At 40.6% G+C, this 23451-nt stretch overlaps 1 protein-coding gene across 2 annotated transcripts in view; it reads left to right on the top strand.

Annotated features, from left to right (window-relative positions):
* The window catches only part of ZNF827 (zinc finger protein 827), a 146665-nt gene that overhangs the window by 25330 nt on the left and 97884 nt on the right, over positions 1-23451 (top strand). For both annotated transcript variants that reach the window (XM_034771923.1, XM_034771922.1), the window contains exons 2-4: positions 786-1796; positions 6977-7149; positions 20232-20712. In XM_034771923.1, the coding sequence (XP_034627814.1) occupies positions 786-1796; positions 6977-7149; positions 20232-20712 (1665 nt within the window). The remainder of the gene's footprint in view (positions 1-785; positions 1797-6976; positions 7150-20231; positions 20713-23451) is intronic.

Raw genomic sequence — 23451 nt, 5'->3', positions numbered from 1 at the left:
AATTTGTATGTTACGTTTCCTCTCTAAATAGCTGGCGAGATCAATACATTAGCTTGCAGTTCAAGTGTTACTGCTCCCCGCTATTCAGAAAAGAAACATCATGCATTACAGCAACAAATTTTTTTTTTTTTTTTTCAAAATAGGTCACAGTGCAGATTGGACTAAGATTAAAATAACTGTAGGCAACTACTTTTAATATGAGTGATTCAACACCTGGTCTGTTTTTTTGAAGACATCTCTGCACTAAGCTTACAGAGTTTTAGGTACAGTATATAATACTCAAGGAGTCAAATACATCACTGCTTTAACATCACTGAAATTATAACATTGTGAGAAATTAGCGGCCTATGTTGGTTTAAATAATAGCAATATATATGTTGGTTTAAATAATAGCAATATATAAATGATGCCCATGCTCTTGTCATGCAAATACATTACTGCAATTATACAGTTACACTGACTTAGCAAGTTTTTAAGGACTTACTGATAACAAGTCCATCATGCTTTCATTTTTATTCCACTATTTTCTTTTGTATTCCACTCTTTCATTCTTTTTTTTCCTGAAAACTACCTCTTCTGAGTAGTCCAGATGCCAAACGAAAGCACTTGAGACAAATGTTTAGTAACTGTTCAAAATGCTCCAGCTGATGCAATTGTCCCTAGCATTCATTAGAATCTTGTTGAGGAGAGACAAGAACTGGAGGTATTAAGAGAAATTCACACACTTAGCATTAAGGACACATTAATATTTTGGAAATAAACTTGTTGTTCTTGGTATCCCACAGATGGTACTAGACAGGAGGAAGTGGAAGGTGAACTTAGTGAAGAAGAACACTGGTTTGGAAACTCTTCAGAGACTCCATCGGAAGCATCATATGGAGAAGTCCAGGAAAACTTCAAGTTATCTCTTGAGGATAGAATCCAGGCGCAGTCCACTTCCCCGGATACTTCTCTGGGAAGTGCAACTCCTAGCAGCAACACGCTGGAGCTGATAGCTATTGAAAATGAGACTTTAAGAGACACATTACAGAGCAAAGAACACCTTTCTCCTGATGTGTCGTCTTTGTGCGAAGATGAATCTCCTGGCCCAAATAAGCCACTGAGCAGTAACCTGAGAAGGCTTCTGGAGGCTGGTTCTCTCAAGCTGGACACTGCTGTTACAGTCAATGGCAAGGTCGAGTCCCCTGTAAATGTTGGTTCAAATCTCTCCTTTTCTCCACCTTCTCATCATGCCCAGCAGCTAAGTGTTCTTGCCAGAAAGCTTGCTGAGAAACAGGAACAAAATGACCAATACAATGCAAGTAATCGGTTTATATGGAATCAAGGTAAGTGGTTGCCAAACTCAACCACCACCTGTGGTTTGTCCCCAGATTCAGCTATCCTGAAATTGAAAGCCGCAGCCAATGCAGTTCTTCAGGACAAATCACTTTCAAGGACTGAAGATACTATAAGATTTGAATCCTTTTCTTCACCTTTTAATTCTCAGTCTGCCAGCTCAACCTTAGCAGCTTTATCAAAGAAAGTTAGTGAAAGAAGCATGACTCCTGGGCAGGACCACCCACCTCCAGCCAGTTCTTTCCTTTCCCTGGCCTCAATGACCTCCTCAGCTGCCCTACTCAAGGAGGTGGCTGCAAGGGCTGCAGGCAGCCTGTTGGCTGAGAAGAAAAAGTCACTAGTTGCAGAGGATCCCCTGCAGATTTCAGAGATGAAGCAAGAGAAAGTAACTCCACCACAGTCTTTGGAATTATTGCTACTTCCAGTCCCTAAAGGAAGAATTTCTAAGCCCACTAATACAGGTATGGACCCTTATCTTAACCATCAAGTAAGGCATGTTTGTTTTGCTCTAGATTTATTTAACTCTTCTTCCCTGGTCTGGTTTGTATTGTTTCCACCTATTATGAAAATAAGAACCAAATAAACAATAGGATAGCTTTTAAACTACCATTGGAAGATCAAACCTTCACAAATGTGTCCATATTTGAAAGGTAATGAGTGTACAGTTCAATACATTTTTTTTTATTCCATACAAATGTATTTTTTCCTCACCAAGTTCAGACTAGGTCCACACAAGAAATATTTAATGGGGAAGATGAAAGAATCCCTGTCAGGGAGCTCGTGGTATCAGGGAACATGTACAAAACCAGTGCTTTTGAAATATTGGACAAGGGAGAATTTTCCCTCCTGCTGTCTCTGTCATAAATGGACTTTTGTATAATCGCTTACTACCCTGTCCTAATTTACCGGAGTATATTATTATGTTGCCACTTTTCATTAAAATTTTCTGCAGAACCACGAACAAATCTCTCATGTTCATTCTTTCACAATTCTTTGTCATAAAAAAATAGAAGAAAATGAACTGCTTTTTCCTAATTCTGCTCAACAAAACCCGCTTTATACTTCTTGGCCCACCCCCTCCCTCTTCCTCTCCTAGTTCTGTCAGCATTCTAAGATATAGGCCTATTGCAAACTGTACTGCTAACAAAAGAAATCAGGAAAGAATGTGGGGAATTACATTATTTCAATTATCCAAATGAGCAATATTTTCTTGTACATACTGACATTTCTTTTTTAAAAAATTGTATGCATCACATGTTCATGTTTCCATGGAATTTAGGTGTTATCTTGCTAACAATGAAATTCTGATTAATAGGATGAGGAAGCTGGTCAAAAGCCTTCACAAGATAAAAAGCTTGGGTGTTAGTTTGTTAGGGATTGTCTACATGGCAAAGTTTTAGCAGTATAGTAAAACTGATATAGTTTTTTGGACACTTTTATTCCTGCATAAAAGAGGTTTTTTTCAGGTAAGTTTATGTTACTTCGGAAGGGGTTTACATTAAATTATACTAGTGTAAATGTATTGATTTAAATTCACACCTTAATGTTATAGTGGTATAACTTTCTCACATAGACAAGCCTTTAAAGAGAGGGGATAGCAAGGATTCGGTTAAATTTAATATAATACACCATTCCAAAAATGTTAATATTATCTGCTTATTTACTGCATGTGCAAAAAGCGTTCACATGATTTGTTACTTGATAAGAAAGAGTAATGCAGAAGATAAACTTTTTTATTGTAGTAAAATCCAACTTCTATATGTTTGGCTAACGAATTGTGAATTGTGGAATCTTATCTGTACACCTTGAAAAAGAGGAGTGCAGTCTAAGTCTATATGCAGTGCTGACAATTCATAATCTGGCTGTGATGCAGTGAAATCTCTAGTGTCTACTCTGCTTAAGACAGAGGAATGCTGAAAGGCTATTGGGAGCATGTTACCTCAGGGCCTTGGTAATCATGAAACAATCATTTTCCTTTGCTTTATATATAAAAAATATGATCAGTTTATACGTACTGGGCCTTCACCAACCTCAGTTGGCATCCAAACAAACTTTATCATGATAGATTAATAACAAAGATATTTGTTGAATTCTAGCTCCCGTTCTGACATGTTCATTAGTTTTTGACTGGAAAGGAATTAACCAAATGAAAATAAGGGACCAAGAAAAGCTATGAGATAGGGTATTTGGATTCTGAAGGAATTTGGTTCTCTGTAATCATTCTTTCTGCTGTAGAGACGTATAACTTGCAGAAAGAGGTCACTGTTGTGTGACTTTTGAGCAGTAGACATTACAGTACTCCTCTAAAATACTGAGTTGGGCACTTGATCATGTATATTTGCTATGAAAATAAATGTCACACATTCCTTTGATTCTTTTTGCAGCCATGGTTTTATGGAAGTGATTCTTTTTGCAGCCACGTTTTTATGGCACTGAAACCATAATATGATATTTCATTTTATAAAGTTTTGTCTGTTTGTGTGGGCCTTCTCTTGAGGACATGCTTGTTTTGCCAGTAAAATAAACATATTTTCCCTGAAGGCACTGATTGGAAGATTTTGCCATATATTTTATAGTTGAAGAAAGTCTGCTTCCAGTTATTATGAGTCAGCTTCTTTCATCAGCAATGAAGATATCCGTGATAGCCAATGGTCACTGAGATCAACTATTAGATATTGAAAAAAATAAGGAGGCAGTAAAGGGGGAAATATGCTTGTAAAAAAAAAAAAAAGGCACTCTTATCAGGCCTACAGCATGAATTAAGCTCTGAGTTCATAAACTTTTTTTAGTACATAAGGAGCAATAGCACATCAGATTGTAGTCTTGTCAGAGCTCATGTGCTAACCTTAGTTAGGCCTGATCATTACTTGGATGGGAGATGTTCAGGAAGAGACTGAAGTGGGACCCACTAAATCACTGTATCAGCAGTGTTATGAAACATTTTAAAGTTGGTATTGCTGTCTTTTGGATGAAATGTAAAATGAAGTCCTGACCTATGTTCCCTCTAAAGTGCATGCATGCGCAGTCACGCAGGAAGCCATCAAGGGCTGTGCACTTAGCAGAGCCGCGCAGTGCACACTGCACTGAGGGGCGTGGCCACAGGTGGGCCTGGAAGATGGCGGGGGGGGGGGAGAAATAGGGAGTATGTGGAGGCAGTGGGGTGAGGTGGAGGGAGGTGATGGGGGAGCTTGGGGCATGCCGGACTGCGGAGGGGCCAGACACCTCTCCCTCCCAGCTGCGTGGCTGCTGCAGCGGGGCTAGACGCCTTCCCCCTGCCAAGCCCCGGGGCTGCTGCGGTGGGGTGAGGCTCCTCTTCCCTAGCCCCGGAGCTGCTGTGGCGGGGCAAGATGCCTCTCCTCCCCCCACCCACCCCACAGCCCTGGGGCTGCTGTGGGGGGAGAGGGCTGTGGGGAGTCCTCTCTCCCCGCTACACTCCTGGGGCAGCCTGAGCCGGAGCCCTCACCCCCTGCACTCCAACTCTCTGCCCCAGCCCTGAGCCCCCTCCCACACTCCGAAACCCTCAGCCCCACCCCTGCTACACATAAACTCTATACTGGTGCACATAACAAAATTCATTCCGCACATGGATGGGAAAATTAGAGGGAACATTGGCCCTGACTCCCTGTTTAAGATCCCATGCCACTTTTGCAAGAATATGAGTGTTAGCTCCTATGCCTAGATCAAATTCCTATTTGAGCAATAAACACTTTGCATGGAACACGTACAACAGTCTTCCTGATTTTCAGTTGGATTCAGTGAGTCTGATTCTCCTCTCACATCAGTTTTACAGTCATGTAGCTCCATAGAATTAATTGGAGTTGTTCCTGATTTTACATCAGTATAAGTGAGAGGTGACACCGGCCCAGTATTCTTTGCTTCTTATGCTAAAGCATTGTGTAGTGTTATAAGCAAGTCTCTTGTGTTCCACCCCAGAAATGGCTGCATTGTTGTGGTGGATCACACAACTCCTGTATATTAGGAATTCTCATTGTTAACAGCGGAGTTTTACTCGCTCACTCCAGTCCTGGGTTTGGCCTAAAGTAATGTGCAAAATTGCTGGTAAGCCACTTGTTTATAGACCTATTATTAATGGGTTAGAAAATAGGTGATAGAACATGCTACGTTTATTTCTGATTCCCTTCTGATGATAACCAGTTGCTGAAAAGGAGACATGATAGAAAGAAATGACTTGAGAAGTAAAAAATGCTACTAACATATATTTCTGTAGTTTGTCTCTTACCTTTTATAAAGAAATAAGGAAAGACATGAAAAAAGTGAAACACTAGCAATTATAGTGTTGGTTTCCGCTGACTTTTCAAAGATGCAATGACGGAGCAATTTAATAATATATTGAGTGTGATAGAAATTCTACTCATGAAGTTTCTGAAGCTGCAAAACACACATTGAAAATATACTCTTTCTCTCAGGCTTGTTGATTAGGTCAGAAGGACTATGTAATCAGATGAATTATATTTTTGTCTCCTACCAGCTAGTAGGAATTATACTGAAACATATTACAAAATCATTCTGGAGGTTTTATTAGTTGGTTTCCAATCACAGGAAATGTTAAATTTCATGAATTCTTGCAGGTAGAAAATAGCTGATGAATACATTAGATAATGACCTGAAATAGTCTGGAAATAATTCCAAATAGCAGGATAGACACTACTAACTTCTGGATTTTCAGAAATAATCAAACTGCCTTTTAGCAATCATAAAAATTGTCTTCTAATTCAATGACAACACTACAAACTTCCTCGTAATGGGCAGAGGCATTTGTAGTGAGATGTCAGAATGTTTCATTGTGTCACGTCAACAACAAAGAATCTCCCTTACCCTTCGCCTGGTGATTATTCCATACTTAGTAGATAAATTACATTTGCTTGACAAATACAAACATCTTTCCTGGGCATTGGTTGCCATTCCCTCTTACAATGGACGATACTGTGCAAAATAGTGTCCAAATGTCTAGAAAAAGGCAGTAGGTTTAATGCACTAGCAAACAGAGAAACAGGATAGAAGAAGAAAAATATCCCATGACCCTAAGACCACCTGACGACTGAAGTGGCAGCAGCATCTGCTTGAGCCATAAGTAAACAAGTTCAACAGCAGGGATTCTGAAATCACTCAGTTCTGGCCTTGAGCGTGTTAGGTTTATGACGCCAGCATGTTTTTTGATTAAGAAGTGTGAATTCTGTATTTAATATCTTCTTTTTTCATTATCCATCGAATACTGGAATTCATCACTTTTAAAATCAAGAGTTAAGCATTTTTCCCTGATGAAGCTGATAGTGGATAGGAAATTTGGCTACCGAATGATGTTTGTGAGAAGTACAGGGCCAGGTAAGGAAGAGTAGCATCACCTACTGGCTATCCAATGAGTTTTTGAGACTTCAACTTGATAAATGAATCTTAAATTACAGCTCTTAAGAGGGAGCATAACTAGATTAGGGAGGTTTGAATATGGAAGAAGAGAAATTGAAACTTTTGGTGGGTGTTGGTGTTTAACCAGTACTGTGTCTGTCTTTGCAGATGAAAATCTAAAGTTGTAAAATGATATTTGGGTATGTTTGAGGGGAAAGTATTCAACCAGTCAGTGGCTGTAAAGGACCTTCTCTTTTTCTTTTCTCCGTCCACTAAGCCTCAGAAGAAGAAGGAGGAAAACCTTTTCAGTGTCCAATCTGTGGGTTGGTTATAAAGAGGAAGAGTTACTGGAAACGACACATGGTGATTCATACAGGTTTAAAAAGTCATCAGTGCCCACTCTGTCCATTTCGCTGTGCACGCAAGGACAATCTCAAATCACACATGAAGGTAAGGGCAGTGTTTACTGACAATGAAGAGACTGGCTCAGTGAGCAAAAATATATAGAAAAGAAACTATCTGGTTAAAAATCACACAATTAAAAAAAAACAACCTCCTTTCCATACCTGTGCTACTAATAACATCTTATTAAAAATGAAAGCACAAAAAGTTTTAGATTTTAAAATTTCAGTTTGTTTGCCTTTTGGTATAATTTGGGCAATGAAAACAGACTGGTCAGTTTCACCTTCCGGCTCTCCTTTATGGGCACTACAGTGCTGTAAAGTTTGGTTTGCAGGCATTTCAGGGGAATGTTCAAAACCAAAACAATAACTGTTTTCACTGTAATATGCTTTTGTAAAGAATGTTTTTATTAACTTTAGGTTTTATTTATTATACACAACTTATATTTCAAGCCTAACCTACCTGAAGATTAAATATACATGTTAAACTGGCAAAAATGAACAAATTCAACAAAGAAACTTAATGGAAAGGCAGTAAAGTGCTGCAGGGGTTAAAGAATATGGTGTGATGGTTCTTGTGTACCATAATGTGTGCTTCAATGCATGGACACCAGTGAAGTGAATGTTGGTGAATGAAGATGAATGGTGAAGTGAAGATGGGCTTTGGCTCATCCAGTCTCTATATAAAATTACTGAACAGAACCGCTAAGTTTCCTTCATTGGCATACTTGACCTGTTATAGCAGCAGTACAATTTTTTGTTTGTCTGAATTATTTGTTTGTAGTTATTAACACAGATAAATATGTTTAAAGTACACAGGGAAATATTGAGCTTTTAGGCATGATATGTTACAGCATTTGTTACGTTAAAACGTTTTAGAACACTGGGCCAGATTCTGATCTCACTTACACCAGAACAACTATTTACTTAAGTGGAGTCATCTTGATTTACACTTGTCATGGTTACAGGGCTAGCTGCACCTCTCTTCCCTCTCCAATCTCTGAGTGCACCGCCTCAGGTCTCCGACCTTGTGCCTTTACATCTCCTGAAGTGGAACCAGGCAATTCTCCCACTCATAGACAGGGTCCTGGGCTACAGTACCCTGTGTATTGATTGTGCTTACCTGGCAGGTCTAACCGGATTCAGTACCTGTAGTTCTTTGGGAGTCAGTGACCAGTGGTAAATACAGTGACCAGACAGCCTTCTCAAACAAAAATATTCTTTAATCTTAAGAGTAGAAACAAAGCATAGCATGAGAGAGAGAAAAAAGGGGATTTTAAACAATAAACAGCCTATATGCAGATCTGTCTTACCTAGAGGCTTGTCAGCCCTTCTTAAAAACCCTAGGCAGGCCTCTCTTTACGGTCTCCTGCGAACAATTCTCCCTTCCCTAGAGAGAGTCACTTTTAATCCCTCTGAGAAGTCCTATGTTTCAGTTTCTGGGGCCTTTAGGTTCTCCTTTGTTTACCAGATGGATCCCCTGTTTTGACAAGCTCTTCTGGTGAATTTAGCCGAGGGTCAGAGGTAGGACATCAAAGTGAATGAATGGTTCTTGCACTGTCTCTTAATTGTTGGTTGCTGGATGGCTATTTGAAGCCATGCTACTCTTTCCTACCTACGGGGTATCAGCCTCTCCTTGAATTATCTCTGTCTTCATACAGTAAAGTCCCTTACAACAATCAGACAAAGATACAGATCATATAGTATTCTATGCAATAATGTGGTGATGATTTTATGGAAACTTTTCTGTAACACAGATTAAAAACATTAAACTGTCCAATAGCCATTTTTCAAAATTTGTCTTCAACAAAAATTTTCAAAGTAACAAAAAATACCAAGGAATTAATTAGGTAAAGCAGAGTCCTCAAAAGAAATCTGACAGCACCAAAAATTATTTTTAGTTGCTCTACTATATATTGAGAAACAGTGTTTAACCAAGTCAAGCTATGCATGAGCAGAAAAATTGCAATTACATTGACAACTAGTATGTCAGTTTTATCCCAATGTCAGTTAAAACAATGTTTTTATAAATCCATAAAAGCAAAATTGTAATAGAAATTACAACTGATCCTAGCTGTGTGCACCTTTATGATACAAACCCTAGCTTGTGATAGTATCACAACTGAGAGTCGCAGGGTTTATATAGGTTATATTGTCTTAAAATGCTTTCAGAACAAATCGATAAGCAGTACAGTAAAGGACTTATGAATGCAAGGAGTATATTTAAATTCTTGATCATAACCATTGAGACAAGTATTTATATTTCTGTGTGGTGGGTTAGGAATGAAATAAAAAACAAACCCTGAATTAGAATTTTTATAAATATGATTAACCCTACCACCACCACCACTATATGCACACACTTTTCTCCAGTGCTAGCACCATTTTGAAGAAGACTTGGTTACATCATTGCTTTCTCTAATATGTTTACATGTGAGAAGCGCCCATACTGCCAAACCAAGGGCCACTTAGATATAAAATTACTTTAGTTCATAATGATGGTAGAGCAGGGGTGGGCAAACTATGGCCCGTGGGCTGGATCCCGCCCGAGGGATTGCCACCCCCGTGGCACCACGGGCTAAGGCAGGCTCCCTGCCTGCCCTGGCCCCACACTACTCCCAGAAGCGGCCGGCACCATGTCCCTGCGGCCCCTTGGGGGGGACGAACTGGGGGGGACAGAGGGCTCCATGCTCTGTCCTCACCTGTGGGTACCTCCTCCGTAGCTCCCATTGGTTGGGAACGGGGAACTGTGGCCAATGGGAGCTTCGGGGGAAGGTACCCGCAGGCGAGGGCAGCGCACAGAGCCCTCTGCCCCTCCTCCCCCAGGGGCTGCAGGGACGTGGTGCTGGCTGCTTCTGGAAGCGGCACAGAGCCAGAGTAGACAGGGAGCCTGCCTTAGCCCTGCTGCGTGCTGCTGCCACCCCTGAGCCGCTCAAGGTAGGCGGCGCTGGGCTGGAGCCTGAACCCTTGCCTTGAGCCCCCTCCCACACGCCGCACCTCCTCTTGCACCCGAGCCCCCTGCCACACTCTACACCCCTCCTGCACCCAACCCCTTGCCCTGAGCCGTTCCTGCACACAGCACACACTCCCTCCTGCACCTCAACCCCCTGCCCTGAGCCCCCAATCCTCTGCCTTGATCCCCTTGCCCTGAGCCCCCTGCCACACCCCTCCATACCCCTGCCCTGCACCCCAGTCCCCTGCCCTGAGCCCCCTTGTACACCCTGCACCCTTCCTGCACTTCAACCCCTTGCCCTGAGCCCCTTCCTGCTTACTGCACCCACTCTCGCACCCCGCACTCCCTCCCATACCCCCAACCCCCTGCCCCAGCCCTACATTCATGGCCCTGCATGCAATTTCCTCACCCAGATGTGGCCCTCAAGCCAAAAAGTTTGCCCACCCCTGCACTAGAGGGTGGTGTTTAGTAGCCACTAATCTGCCCTGAGGCTGGTCTCATGGATAGTCCCACAAGGTCTCACTCTGACACCCCCCTTCTGCTCATGTGTGTGTGAGGTCTTTATGTGTTCAGATGTGATTCAAAGTGTTGATAGTGATCTTTAAAATCCTTTATGGCTCAAATAACTTGTATCTGTAAGCCTGTATTTTCCCCCCATTTCACCGTAATGCGTGAGATCAACTGACATGTACTTGAACAAAGTGTTCCCAGATTTAAACCTCTGCAGGTTGGTGACAGAGTATTCTGAATGGAGGGGCCCTCAACTCTGTCATTAATTCCTCCTTTGTTCTAACAGAGTCTGCATATCAGTATGAAGTAAAAGTCCATTGGTTTTCTCTTTATTTTAAGTGGGTGAGTATAGGGACATTGTGTTAAGTTTACTCCTGGTTTGTAGGATGAAGTGTATCGACTAGGGATTAATATTGATTAACTTGGTGGGGATTTAAAAAAAAAACAATGTTCATACACCCTAAGTCAATTGTAAGAGATGAGATTTTATACAAGAATCAACAAGTAAAATAAACTGGAGCAAATTACAGCCCCCCTATCCATGATATAGAAGTGAGGCCTGCAGACTGCAAATATCAGCACTCAAGACAGTGTGATGTCACAGGTCAAAATGGACCATTACATAGTGGGAACTATGGCCTTCACTGGTCACACCACCCTATTAGAGATAAGGGCATACAAGGATTGTATGGGCCACATTCGGTCTCACAATGGTCACTTTGGCAGTCTTTGGTTTACGGGTACATTCAAATGATCAGAATTACAGTAAAAGAGTTCGGAAAATATTTTCTGTTGATAGTACAGTGACATTGGGGCTTGAGATATATTTATATATATTCTCTTTTTAGTAGGCCCCTGGTAACAATGTGGTGCATCAGGGAGGACAAAATCAAGATGAATCCAAAATGCATGTGTGGCTGGTAAGGGGGATAGAGAATATAATGTTTGATAAAGTCACTGGCACCCTGCCAGAATGACATGAGTTTTCTTTGGTGACAGGGTAAGCTGATGACAAAAGAGGCACAGATTTATTTTACCACAATAGAAAATGTTTCCTTAACCCTCTCTATTTTTTAAAAAAAAAAGTGTTTCCAAAAACAAAAGTACGTAGACATAAAATACGAACAAAAAACTAAAAACAAAACCAAAAGAAAAATTACATATATAAGGGTAAAACAAAAACTAAAGCTGTTAATCAGAGGCACAGTATACTTTCTCTTGCTGGAGATTTCACAGCCTTTCAGTGTCCTATCATTCCTCTGAAACTACTTTATCTTATTCTGGCAGATAGGAGTCTCTCCTCTTTATCCTACACAAACTGTTGCCACTAGCCAAACCCATTGAGTCTACTATAAATTCAGGCTAAATCCCTGGCTGCAGCCGAGATTGTATGCCATCTCCAGGGCCTGTGGTTTCTAGAACAAAAGAATGACTCAAAAATGAAGTCTGTAATGGAATGGATTTGTTTGTCAATCTGCACCATCTGCTCAGACAGGATTCCATCAAAATCCAACCCTTTTTTGTATAAGTGTGTTGAGAGATTTGTGTCGTGTTTTATGTTCAGAAGAGCAGGATGGCAGACAGGATTGTTCAAAGCATTAATCTATTGCAGTCTTCACCCACGGTCATCAAAATCTAGGAGCCTTTTCTTAATTTTGTTTCTTATGGCAGCATAGCCTTAAGTCACACTACCTTTACCCTCCTCTAGAATTCTAGATGTTGTGCACCTCGGGAATCTGAGTTTTGATTTTTATTAGTGACTTGTAGGTGTTTGCTTACGGCATCTTTTTTGCCTTTTCATTTCTTAGAAAATGAGTTTTGATAGCTTTATGTTAACTGTCATGACAATGAGTTTGGACCAGAATACAACATTGCAAGGAGCAGAGTACTTCTGGTGTCTTGACTCCAGCATTACAACATGTAACTACAGGGTACTGGACTGATTCTAACCCTGACCGTGTTCAGCTTTATACCTACCCTTTTGATAAAGTTTTATCCAAGGATCCCTTTCCACCACTAACTTGCAACTGGAGGCAAGGAAGTGAAAGGCAGGAAGGAAAAATACCCACAGGTGCCTTTTATAAACAAGGGAGGCTGTGAGAATATTGTCATTTAGGGCACACACATTTTTTTGTTTAATAGTTGTATGACATGTAGATTCCATAATGATACCCATAGAAAAAACCTAAAATAGATTCAGTACAGAAATGTACACTAAAACTAGTTTTATTCACCTGGGATGGGACAAAAATCATTCATAACCCAAAGTTTCAGTCCTTATGCTTGGAAGGCCTATCAGGCATGCTCCCAGGAACTCAGGACTCATTTCTGGTACTACAACATGATTTAAACTGGTGCTACACCTGTGGAAAGTGATGTTGACTCGCATAAGGATGGAACAAAGAGGATTCTGAAGAGAAAAAAAAAGGCAACAAAAATGATAGTTTGTGACCCCTTTTCTGTCTGGGTTTAATATACAACTGGAATTTATTTTCCTAATTTAAAAAAGATTATGTACTTATTTTGAAATGGCAAAAAATAACATAAGGGAGAGTGATAATCTGGGAATAAAATCTCAATTTTTTCAATTTCCCCTGGTAGGTAGGTTTGGATGAAATTCACTTCAGAACACTGCTGCAGGCTTCAGGCACCCGGCTTCCGGCCACTCCATATCTATGGAGCATGTGCATGCTAAGACACAGCTTCCTGCTCCTCTTCCAATGCTACTTGCAGAGGGGTTGGTTAAGATCACAAAGTTATGTTTCAGAAGAGCAACAGGGTATCCGCTTAGGGATTTAAGAATAAGCATATGGCCAAAAATAAGTATGTGTCTATATAACAATACAAGAACCTTAAAGCAAAAATAGGGGTGAACTCGATTGCCTAGCAATTGAAGTGTACCTTGACACAATTGACATAGCAAGCATTGCTGAATCACTGTGGAATAACAAACAACAAGAATCTGTATTACATGGGTATAAACCAGTGGCTCTCAAACTTTTTTTTACTGGTGACCCCTTTCACATAGCAAAGCTCTGAGTTGCAACCCCCCCTTATAAATGAAGAACACTTTTTTATATATTTAACACCATTATAAATGCTGGAGGCAAAGCAGGGTTTGGGGTGGAGGTTGACAGCTTGCGACCCCCCCCCCCCATGTAATAACCTTGTGACCCCGAGGGGTCCCAACGCCCAGTTTGAGAATCCCTGGTATAAACTATTCAGAAAACATAAATTAGTTTGCAGGGATAAGTAGAATTATACCCAATCAAAGATTCTGTGTGAAGAGGACAATACTATGGAATCTGTAAAAATCCCATGTCATAGGAATACAAATATATTATCCTCCTGATTAGAAAATGGATACTGAATGCACAACATTGAGGAATAGCAAAGCAGCAGCTAAGTCTATTATAATAATAATGGGTGACTTCAAAGATCTGTATATAAACTGGTCAATTTTCTCGTTAGGACAAGGTAAAAAGAAGAAATTTGACACTTCAAATTATTGTTTTTCTGGAACAGCTCGTCCTAGAGCACACATGGGGAGAGGCTATTCTCAATTCAACTCCTCTGTATTATTTAGACTAATTAAGAGTGTAAGTTCAACATCCTTAGGGGAGGGATCATACCAAAGCTAGCATCAGGGAGTTTAGACTTGAAATTAGACGAAGGTTTCTAACCATCAGAGGAGTGAAATTCTGGAATAGCCTTCCAAAGGAGCAGTGGAGGCAAAAGACATATCTGGCTTCAAGACTAAGCTTGATAAGTTTATAGAAGTGATGGTATGATGGGATAGCCTAATTCTGGCAATTAATTGATCTTTGACTATTAGCGGTAAATATGCCCAATGGTCTGTGATGGGACACTAGATAGGGTGGGATCTGAGTTACTACAGAGAATTCTTTCCTGGGTTTCTGGCTGGTGAGTCTTGCCCACATGCTCAGGGTTTAGCTGATCACCATATTTGGGGTCGGGAAGGAATTTTCCTCCAGGCAGATTGGCAGAGGCCCTGGGGGTTTTTCGCCTTCCTCTGCAGCGTGGGGCACAGGTCACTTGCTGGAGGATTCTCTGCACCTTGAAGTCTTTAAACCACAAATTGAGGACTTCAATAGCTCAGACATAGGTCAAGGGTTTGTTACAGGAGTGGTGGGTGAGATTCTGTGGCCTGTATTGTGCAGGAGGTCAGACTAGAAGACCATAATGGTCCCTTCTGACTTTAAAGTCTATGAGTCTATGGTGTAATCGGGTTGGCATTCACCTCCCATGAGTGCCCCCTCTGGTTAGGTGTGTCCACAGTCTTTAAACCAGTTCCGGCCCTGGTATGGGGCCATATCCCCAGGGCTTCCTCCCTGGAGGCAATACCTTCCTGCGGCCCTCCCCTACTTAGTCTCTGCAGCCAGCCAGGTGCTCCTTCATTGCTCCCCTGGTCCCTGCTAGCAAGCTGCCTTTAGCTCAGTCTTGGCAGTCAGCCAGGAGCCTGTCCCTGTCCCCACTTAGCTGTCCATGATCGTGCTGCTTTTCCAGCCAAGCACACAGTCCTTCCTTCTCCAGCTCCAAGCCTCTTCTAACTTCTGCTATGTTCTGCAGCTCCTTTTATATGGTCCTCCTGGGCCTTGATTGGCTGCTTCCCCTGCAGCCACTCTAGCCTTCTTGGAGGACCTCTCCACTGCTCCATTCCTGTAAGTAAGTAAAGAGCATAAACTATTGACAGCTAAATTGTCAGATAGTAAGTAGGAGGTCAGAAATAAAAATGTTTTTTGTTTATTTACTCTTTAAATTCTAAGTGTATTAGACTCAGGACGTCTGAGAGAATTGGTGGGTCCACTTGACTGCCAAGAAGTTAAGGGAACAATTAAGGAGGATAATGATGTTTCACAGAAACTAAAGGTTGTCTTTGCATCAGAATTCATCACATTGGGAAGATACTTCAGAGCTACTCTTTACAAGTAATAAAGATGAGACACTGTCAGAGGCTGAGGTGCCAAAAAAAGTAGTTCAGGAACAAGTAGGTAAATGTATAGAACAATGAGTGACCTACACCAGGTGATGTACACCCAAAAGTTCTGAAGGAATTTAAAAATAAAGTGACCAAGCTGCTGAGAAAAATGACACTTATTAAAATCAGCCAGTAGATTGAAAGATTGCAAATCTTGAATCTGTCTTTAAAAAAGACACGAGGGGTTGATCCTGTAAATCACAGACCAATACAGGGGAAACTGGTTAAAATGACAAAAATAGAATAGAACACCTTGTATAACATGATATGATAGGGGTACATGGCTTCTGTAAAGGAAAATCATATTCTCATATACTGGGAAACTTTGAGTGTGTCATCAAAATAATGGATAAAGGAGATTCAGTTGAGATAATTAATTTGGCCTTTAAAAAAGCCTTTGGCAAAGTCCCTCACCAAGAGGCTGTCAAGAAAATTAAGTAGTTGTGGAGTGAGGGGTAAACTACTATCCCAGATTAGAAATTGGTTAAGAGACAGTCAACCAACAATTAGGAATATATTAATCTGTGAAGTATGACAAGAGGTTAACTGCAGATTTCTCTATACTAGGACTAGTATTGTTTGATCTATTTAGTAATGGTCTAGAAAAAGGAGTGAATAGTGAACTGGCAAAATTGCAGATGATGCAACATTACTTAGGAGAGTCAAGATGAGGAGGAATTGAGAAGATCTTGAGAAGGCCTAAAAAAGCTAGGTGATTAGTCAGCACAATGGCAAAGGAAATTATTGTTGATAAATGCAAGGGCATGCTTATTAGAAGGAACAGTTTAAACTAGTCATGCACATTCAGGAAAAATATCTGAGTAGCACTGTAGATAGCTGAATGAAAACATCTTCTCATTGTGCAGTAGTGGTTAAAAGAGCAAAACAAAATGTTTGAATGTATGTAGAATGGGACAGCACTAATACTGAAAATACTATAATGCCATTCTATAAATAGATGGCACGCTCTCTCCTGTAATTCTGTATTCAATTCTGCTCAATCAAAAAGCTATATTAGAGACACAAGAGGTTCAAAAACAGGCAACAAAATGATTAGCAGCATGGTAAGAACTTCCTATGAAGAAAGGAACTGAAAATCATTTAATTGCTTAGATTAGAGAGGAGGTGACAAGATTGAAGTAATGAATGTGATGGAGAAGGTAAATTAAACTTCTTTTTATTCTTTCTTGTAATATGAGAACAAGAGGACACTGAATTCACCTGCCAGAAACAAATTTAAAACTGATGAAAAGGAAATATTTGAATCCCCACCTAATTGGGACCAATTCTGCAAACATGCACAAGCTAAAGTTTAAGTGAGTAGATCCATTGACGTCAATGGGACTACTAGCATGCTTCAGGTTAATTGATGCAAAAGTCATTTCAGGATCAGGGCCTGAGCCTTTATAACCCATTGTCATAGGATCTCATTTCAGACCAAGAACACTGCAGCATTAAAACAAAGACAAGGAGAACATCCACAGTTATATTAAATAGGATAAAAAATAAGGTCCTCATGCTCCAAGGCATAAGCTGAATAGGATTTAGGAAGAAACTTGCACTATAGGCAGGTTATATTATAGCTATCCACTACAGGGTTTATTGCTTCTCCTTGTGAAACGTCTGGAAGTAGTCATTATCAGAGAGAGGAGACTGGACAACTGTAGATGGACCATCCAATATGTCAATAACTAAGTTCTTTCCTGCAGTCCAGGACCAGGAAGTGAATGACAGTTAAAATCCCTTTAAATGAAGATGATCTTTTTCTGTTTTTATCAGTATTTATATTTTCAAACCAATTTATTTATTGGAATTTTTAAAATACTACTATAGGCGTGCTAGTCAGTGCTCTGGAAACTTGTTTCATCCATTTCCTGTGGTTTAAACAGGAATCCCTGAATTTGGATCCAGTGAGCAAGAATTTTTCCTTTTTTTATTTATTGTATAATCTGTAAAATTGTAACCTAACGAGCATTTTGTTTCAAAATAAAGCAAGTCCTGGTCAGCTTGGTGATGTTGCTGTTGTGACCTGTCACAAGAGAAATCCAAAACAGACAGACCCGTCACCTCTCTCTGAACTCTGGAAAGTGCACAGGTGGCATTCTGAGCCCCTGGGAAAAGAAACTGGGCTTCCACACAAACTTTGCCACCTGACAGCAGCAGTGACTTTGACAGCCTTCAAAAATAGTCATATTTATGACATGGGTCCTCTGGCAGAAGTGGTTAAATGTGGGCGCAGGGAGACATTGATTGGTGGGGATCCTAAAGATGCAGCTTGGCACACAGGAATTTAGTGGGTGTAGGAGATAAAGTTGCCATGCTGAAGGAGCTTGCAACTGTTAGTACATCTCAGTGCCTCCTGATAAAGAAAAAAGTCACTTCTATATCACAGTATTTCCAGTAGTACAGATAACTAATTTTGTTGGTGTTTTCATTACAAATTCTTATTATTTATGATATATTATACAAATGTTCTGCTGTAAGCGGGGGTTGTTTTAAAACCCAATTTGGGTGCTATAAGGACTGGGTTTCAGCATTAGCTCTTAATATCTTAGTTTTTGTTAGCTGCAACTTTTAACATCTTAAAATTATTTTTGGCTGTAAATAACACATTTCTATCACATTGAGAATGTCATTCTGTAAACTCGGTGCAGCAAGGATTATCTCGTACTCAGTGTTTGTGCAGCACATACACAATGAGGCCTGATCCTGTTTGGGGCATTTGGGTGCTGCTGCAGTATAAATCTTAGCAGCGTCAATGAAATGTACTTTCACTGAATGCAGAAGGGCTAAATGGCATGTGAGATTTGATTGCTTCACTAACCTTACATCTCCGCAGGCCTGAGTTCAAATCCAGTTTAGGTCACAAGTGAAAATGAGTGTGTTGATCTCAGTTGAGTGCCATTTTGTCTAGATTATACAATCACCAAATAGAATGGAACAAATGTACATCTTTAGCAGTATTTGTAAAAGAAATACCCAGGACTGGAATAGCATGGTTTCTAGAGACTGAATTTAAAGTACATTAGGAAAGTTTGCTATCATTATGCTTAGGGCCCTACCAAATTCATGGTCCATTTTGGTCAATTTCATGATCATAAGATTTTTTTAAATTATAAATTTCATGATTTCAGCTATTATAGTCAGAAATTTCAAGGTGTTGTAATTTTAGGGGTCCTGATCCATAAAGGAATTGTGGGTTGGGGGTTGCAAGGTTATTGTAAGGGGAGGGAGGTTGTGGTACTGCTACCCTTACTTCTGCGCTGCTGCTGGAGAGCAGCGTCTGCTGGCCAGGAGCCCAGCTCTGAAGGCAGAGCTGTCGCAAGCAGCAGCACAGAAGTAAGAATGGCATGGTATGGTATTGCCACCCTTACTTCTGTGATGCTGCCTGCAGAGCTGGGCCCTCAGTCAGCAGCCGCCTCTATCTGGAGACGCCCAGCTCTGAAGGCAGCAGCACAGAAGTAAGGGTGGCATGGTATGGCATTGCCACCCTTACTTCCGCGCTGCTGCTGGCGGGGTGCTGCCTTCAGAGCTAGGTGCCCGGCTAACAGCCGCCACTCTCCAGCTGCCCAGATCTGAAGGCAGTGCAGAAGTAAGGGTGGCAATAATGTGAACCCCCTAAAATAACTTTGTGACCCCCCTGCAACTCCCTTTTGGGTCAGGCCCCTCAATTTGAGAAACGGTGGTCTCTCCTGTGAAAAGCACACAAAAGATCAGATTTCACGGGGGGAGAGGAGAGAGACCAGATTTCATGGTCCGTGACACAATTTTCATGGTCACAAATTTGGTAGGGCCCTAATTATGCTTGTTCCCTCCCTGTCATGAATACTAAATTAATCTTCAAATTAGAGAGAGAGAGAGAGAGTGTGTGTGTGTGTACGTACACAAGTGGTAATTCCCAAAGGCCATAGTTGGGATTGGAGTCCCATTGTACTGGGCAGTGAACAAACAAACAGGAAGACATGGTCCCTGTGTGGAAGAACTTATAGTCTAAAAATATGGAAGATAAAAGAAAATGTTCACCAGGTAACACTTGATAAATCAGAATGTGATGCAAACACTTTATCGTATCATGTCATAACAGAATCTTTCATTTTCTGCTAGAATTAGTTCTCAACAAACTATTTCAGTGACTATTTGATATAAACAAGAACTGTGTTTTTTCTCATAATGGAGGATTAATATGGGACCTAAATCGATTACAGTACTTGTTATACAAGTTAGCATTTTCAAGGTTTGCACTGAAACATCATTATTTACAGAATGTTATAGGCATAACACTTAACAAAATACACAATAAATAAGGTTCTAGTCCAAGAACCAGCTGCCTGTCTGAATTGAGGAGTCAGAATTTTATACAATGATAGCATTACAGCCAGGTCATAAAGGTTGATTCGTATAAAAAGGACCTCCGGTTTCTATGGTGCAGAAACAGGACATATCTGGTTTTTGAACTGGGTTCAGAACTTATGTTCTTTGCTGCCTAGGCGGTGCCATACTATGTTTATTAGAAATTGATCTTTTAGCAAAAGTCTTGTAATGACATGTTCACTAATGAGTTGACATATTTATAAAAATGTGTGTGAGACAGATATATAGGAGAGACCGTTAGAATATTTTTGTAACATTTTCCTTAAATGTATGTGTTTGTTTTCAACCATATAATCAGGTTCATCAGCACCAAGACAGGGGAGAAACCTTCCAATGCCAGCTATGCCCTTTCACTTCTTCACGCCACTTCAGCCTGAAACTCCACATGCGTTGCCATCAGCACTTCCTCAGGACAGAAGCGAAAGTGAAAGAGGAAATCCCAGAAACTGAAGTCAAGGGGTCGCCACAGCTAAATAATGATTCCTGCCCTGGGCAACAGAGGGAAAGAGGATCTGAGCTTACAGGGACAGCATCTGTGTCTAAAACACTTGAGGTGGCTGGGCAGGCCAGTGCTGGTGTCCCACCTTTAGTAGTAAAGGAAGAACCCAAAGATGACAACAGCATCTCAGCTACATCCTTTGCTTTCAGCACTGTTGACAGAGCCACGAACAACACAAAGCTGAAAGACTCCTCTGACTATGTGGCCAATACAGCCTCAGCACTATTCAGCCAGGACATCTCTGTCAAGATGGCATCAGATTTTCTCATGAAGCTGTCAGGTAACTGAACGGCAGGCAGCAGCTGCTGCTCCTCCTCACCTTAAGAACCCCCTTTGGTCTGCATCCACTAATTCTTGGAATTGCCATATGTTTAGTTTTTTCACCTGACTTAAAAAACAACAACAATTTCCTGTTTATTTTTGGGAGGTCACACCTAATTATTATATTAGAGGGCTGGGAATAGGAACTCCAGATTCTGTTATTGAGTCAATGTGATGACAGACAAGTCCTCTTGGGTATGATTTTCAGAAATGCTGAGCATCCACAATTGCAGCTAAAGTCAATCAGAGCTATTGTTGCCCAGCATCTCTGAAAATCTAGCCTTTAACCTTCCTCAGCCTTTTACCATCTCTAAAATGGGGCTTATAATGCTTGACCCCACTTCAGAGGGGTGTGTGAGGCCTAGTTAATCAATGCTAATAAAGAATGGAAGATGTTACTTCATTTTCTTGATTATTATCATCAAAATGTTGGTAGCCTAAGAGGCATGTGAAGAACTTCTGAAAAGCTGGGGGGGAGGGATAGCTCAGTGGTTTGAGCATTGGCCTGCTAAACCCAGGGTTGTGAGTTCAATTCTTGAGGGGGTCACTTGGGTATCTAGGGCAAAATCAGTACTTGGTCCTGCTAGTGAAAGCAGGGGGCTGGACTCAATGACCTTTCAAGGTCCCTTCCAGTTCTAGGAGATGGGATATCTCCATTAATTTCTAACCTTTGTTTTTAATTGAAATCCCTATTTAATGCAGACCACGCTTCTATTTTTTCCCCTCCCTCGGAGTGTTGCCTGCAGAATAATGTTATGAAATTGAGCATATGTGCCTAGGGAGAATCTGTTGTATTTTCTGTCTTCTATTGTTGGTTTGACTGAATGTTTCAGTTTTGGGAATATGCTAGAGATGGGGGTGAGGCATTATTAGCTAAACAACTTCAAAGGTTGGGCTTGAAAATTTAAAAGAGAGGAAGGAAAAAAATGGTTGGTAGAGAATCAGTTCTGTCTTACATGGTGATGGCAGTCCCCAAGGTGATTTCCATACGCCATTTCTGCCCTTTGGAAGTTTACAATACCCTTTTGAATAGAGAATAACTGGTCACTGCATTCCTTTAAATGGAATGTGACTTGCATTTCAGTAAATGTCATTGCCAGGTGAACCAGAGGATCAAGCTCTCGTCTAATGTCCCTTTGCTCAGTCACACTTCACTCTTGTCTTTTGGAATGGCTTAATGTCCTCATCTGCCCCAGATCTTTGTACCTCTGGGAGTACAGAGACTCTTATCTGAGAACACAGGATGGAACAAGGAGAGATGGAAAATAAAGTCTCAGGGTTCGTAGAGCCAACCCAACTCAAAGCAAAAGGGAGAGGAAAAGACGAATGAGAAGTCAGGGATGGGAATAGCAAACAGCTCTCATTAAGTTTCAAAAGAAGCAATGGAAACTTCTGGATTTTAGAAGTATATGTTGATTTTTTTCCCCTTTTTTGTTATGGAAAAAGATTTTTTGTTTGTCTGCACCTTATTTTGTTGTTGCTGTTGAGTTTCAAACTTAATCCTTAGAAGAAGCCCATTTTCAGTTGTGGTTCTGACAACTATTTTAGATTAGTGTTGCTTAAGAGCATGTTATACAGTGAGTGGCTCTCTAGACCTCAGCTGTACTGCACTGTAGATAATAGAGCTCATGATGGCTGCTTAAAGCATAAATTGAGAGCAGAAAGCAAGAGGCAAAAAAGCCTGGTAACTGGGAAAAAAAAAAACCACAACATTTTGATCTGTTGTTTTTCGTGTAACAGTTGATGGGGAGCTGTTTACAGTTTGGCAGACAATCATGTTTTCAATGACTGATCTGTTGGCATCAGAAAAAGGATACAAATGTACATTATTCATGCAAAAAGACCCATGCAGTTATTTTATGGTGACTTACTAAAGGTCCTGAAACCTGACTTGTATGCACTGTTACCTAGCAACATGCTATAAAGTCACTCGGGGAGTGAGATGTATCTGTAATTTTGTGTGTGTGCATATTTGGATGAAAATGTACTGCCATCATCACCAAGTTTACTATACAAGAAAAGCTATGTTAAAGGGGAAGGAATGTATTTTCCAGAGGGGTTGATATTTTGAAACATAATTTGTAATACTTTATGTTTAGTTGGTGCTATTACCTATGCAAGATGCTTGGCTATATAGCAGTAGCAGTGCTCTTTTATTGAGCAGGTCTGATAAATATTAGCTGTATTTTTTCTGTTTCCAGGTTTTTCAGTTAGTGTACTGAATCCAGTCCCTTTGATTAGTTACTTATAATGACACTATTAACTCTCAGCCCTTAACTTTTCAAGAATATAAATCTTTTGACTTCTCAAATGGCATATGACAGACTCTTTCCAGAGAAATTGTCAGGCTAGATGTGACTCTTTAGTTTTTTTTCAACTTTTCTGAAATAGAAGATGTAAACCGATTCAGCAATTTTAAAGTCCAAAACCTAAAAAAAAATCCCTGAAATACTTTCCAGATTTTATCATGTAGAGTCAAAACAGTTTAATTAAGAAAAATATTTGCAAGCTGTGTGTGCTAGTGCTGCCTAGTGTTCTAGTTTAAATGAGGCTGGTCTACAGATTTTATTTGGTATGGGGCATAGGACTGGAAGGGACCTGCTGAGTCATTGAGTCCTGTCCCCAGCTATTGCAGGGAACCCGGTCATAATCCTGTTCACAAACTTAGCAAGCTCTATCTTAAAACTAAGGTTGTTTG

Source organism: Trachemys scripta, chromosome 5 (genome assembly GCF_013100865.1).
Source record: "Trachemys scripta elegans isolate TJP31775 chromosome 5, CAS_Tse_1.0, whole genome shotgun sequence".
NCBI classification, from domain to species: Eukaryota; Metazoa; Chordata; order Testudines; family Emydidae; genus Trachemys; species Trachemys scripta.
The sequence above is the reverse complement of the archived record's forward strand: the minus strand, read 5'-3'. Positions and strand labels throughout refer to the sequence as shown.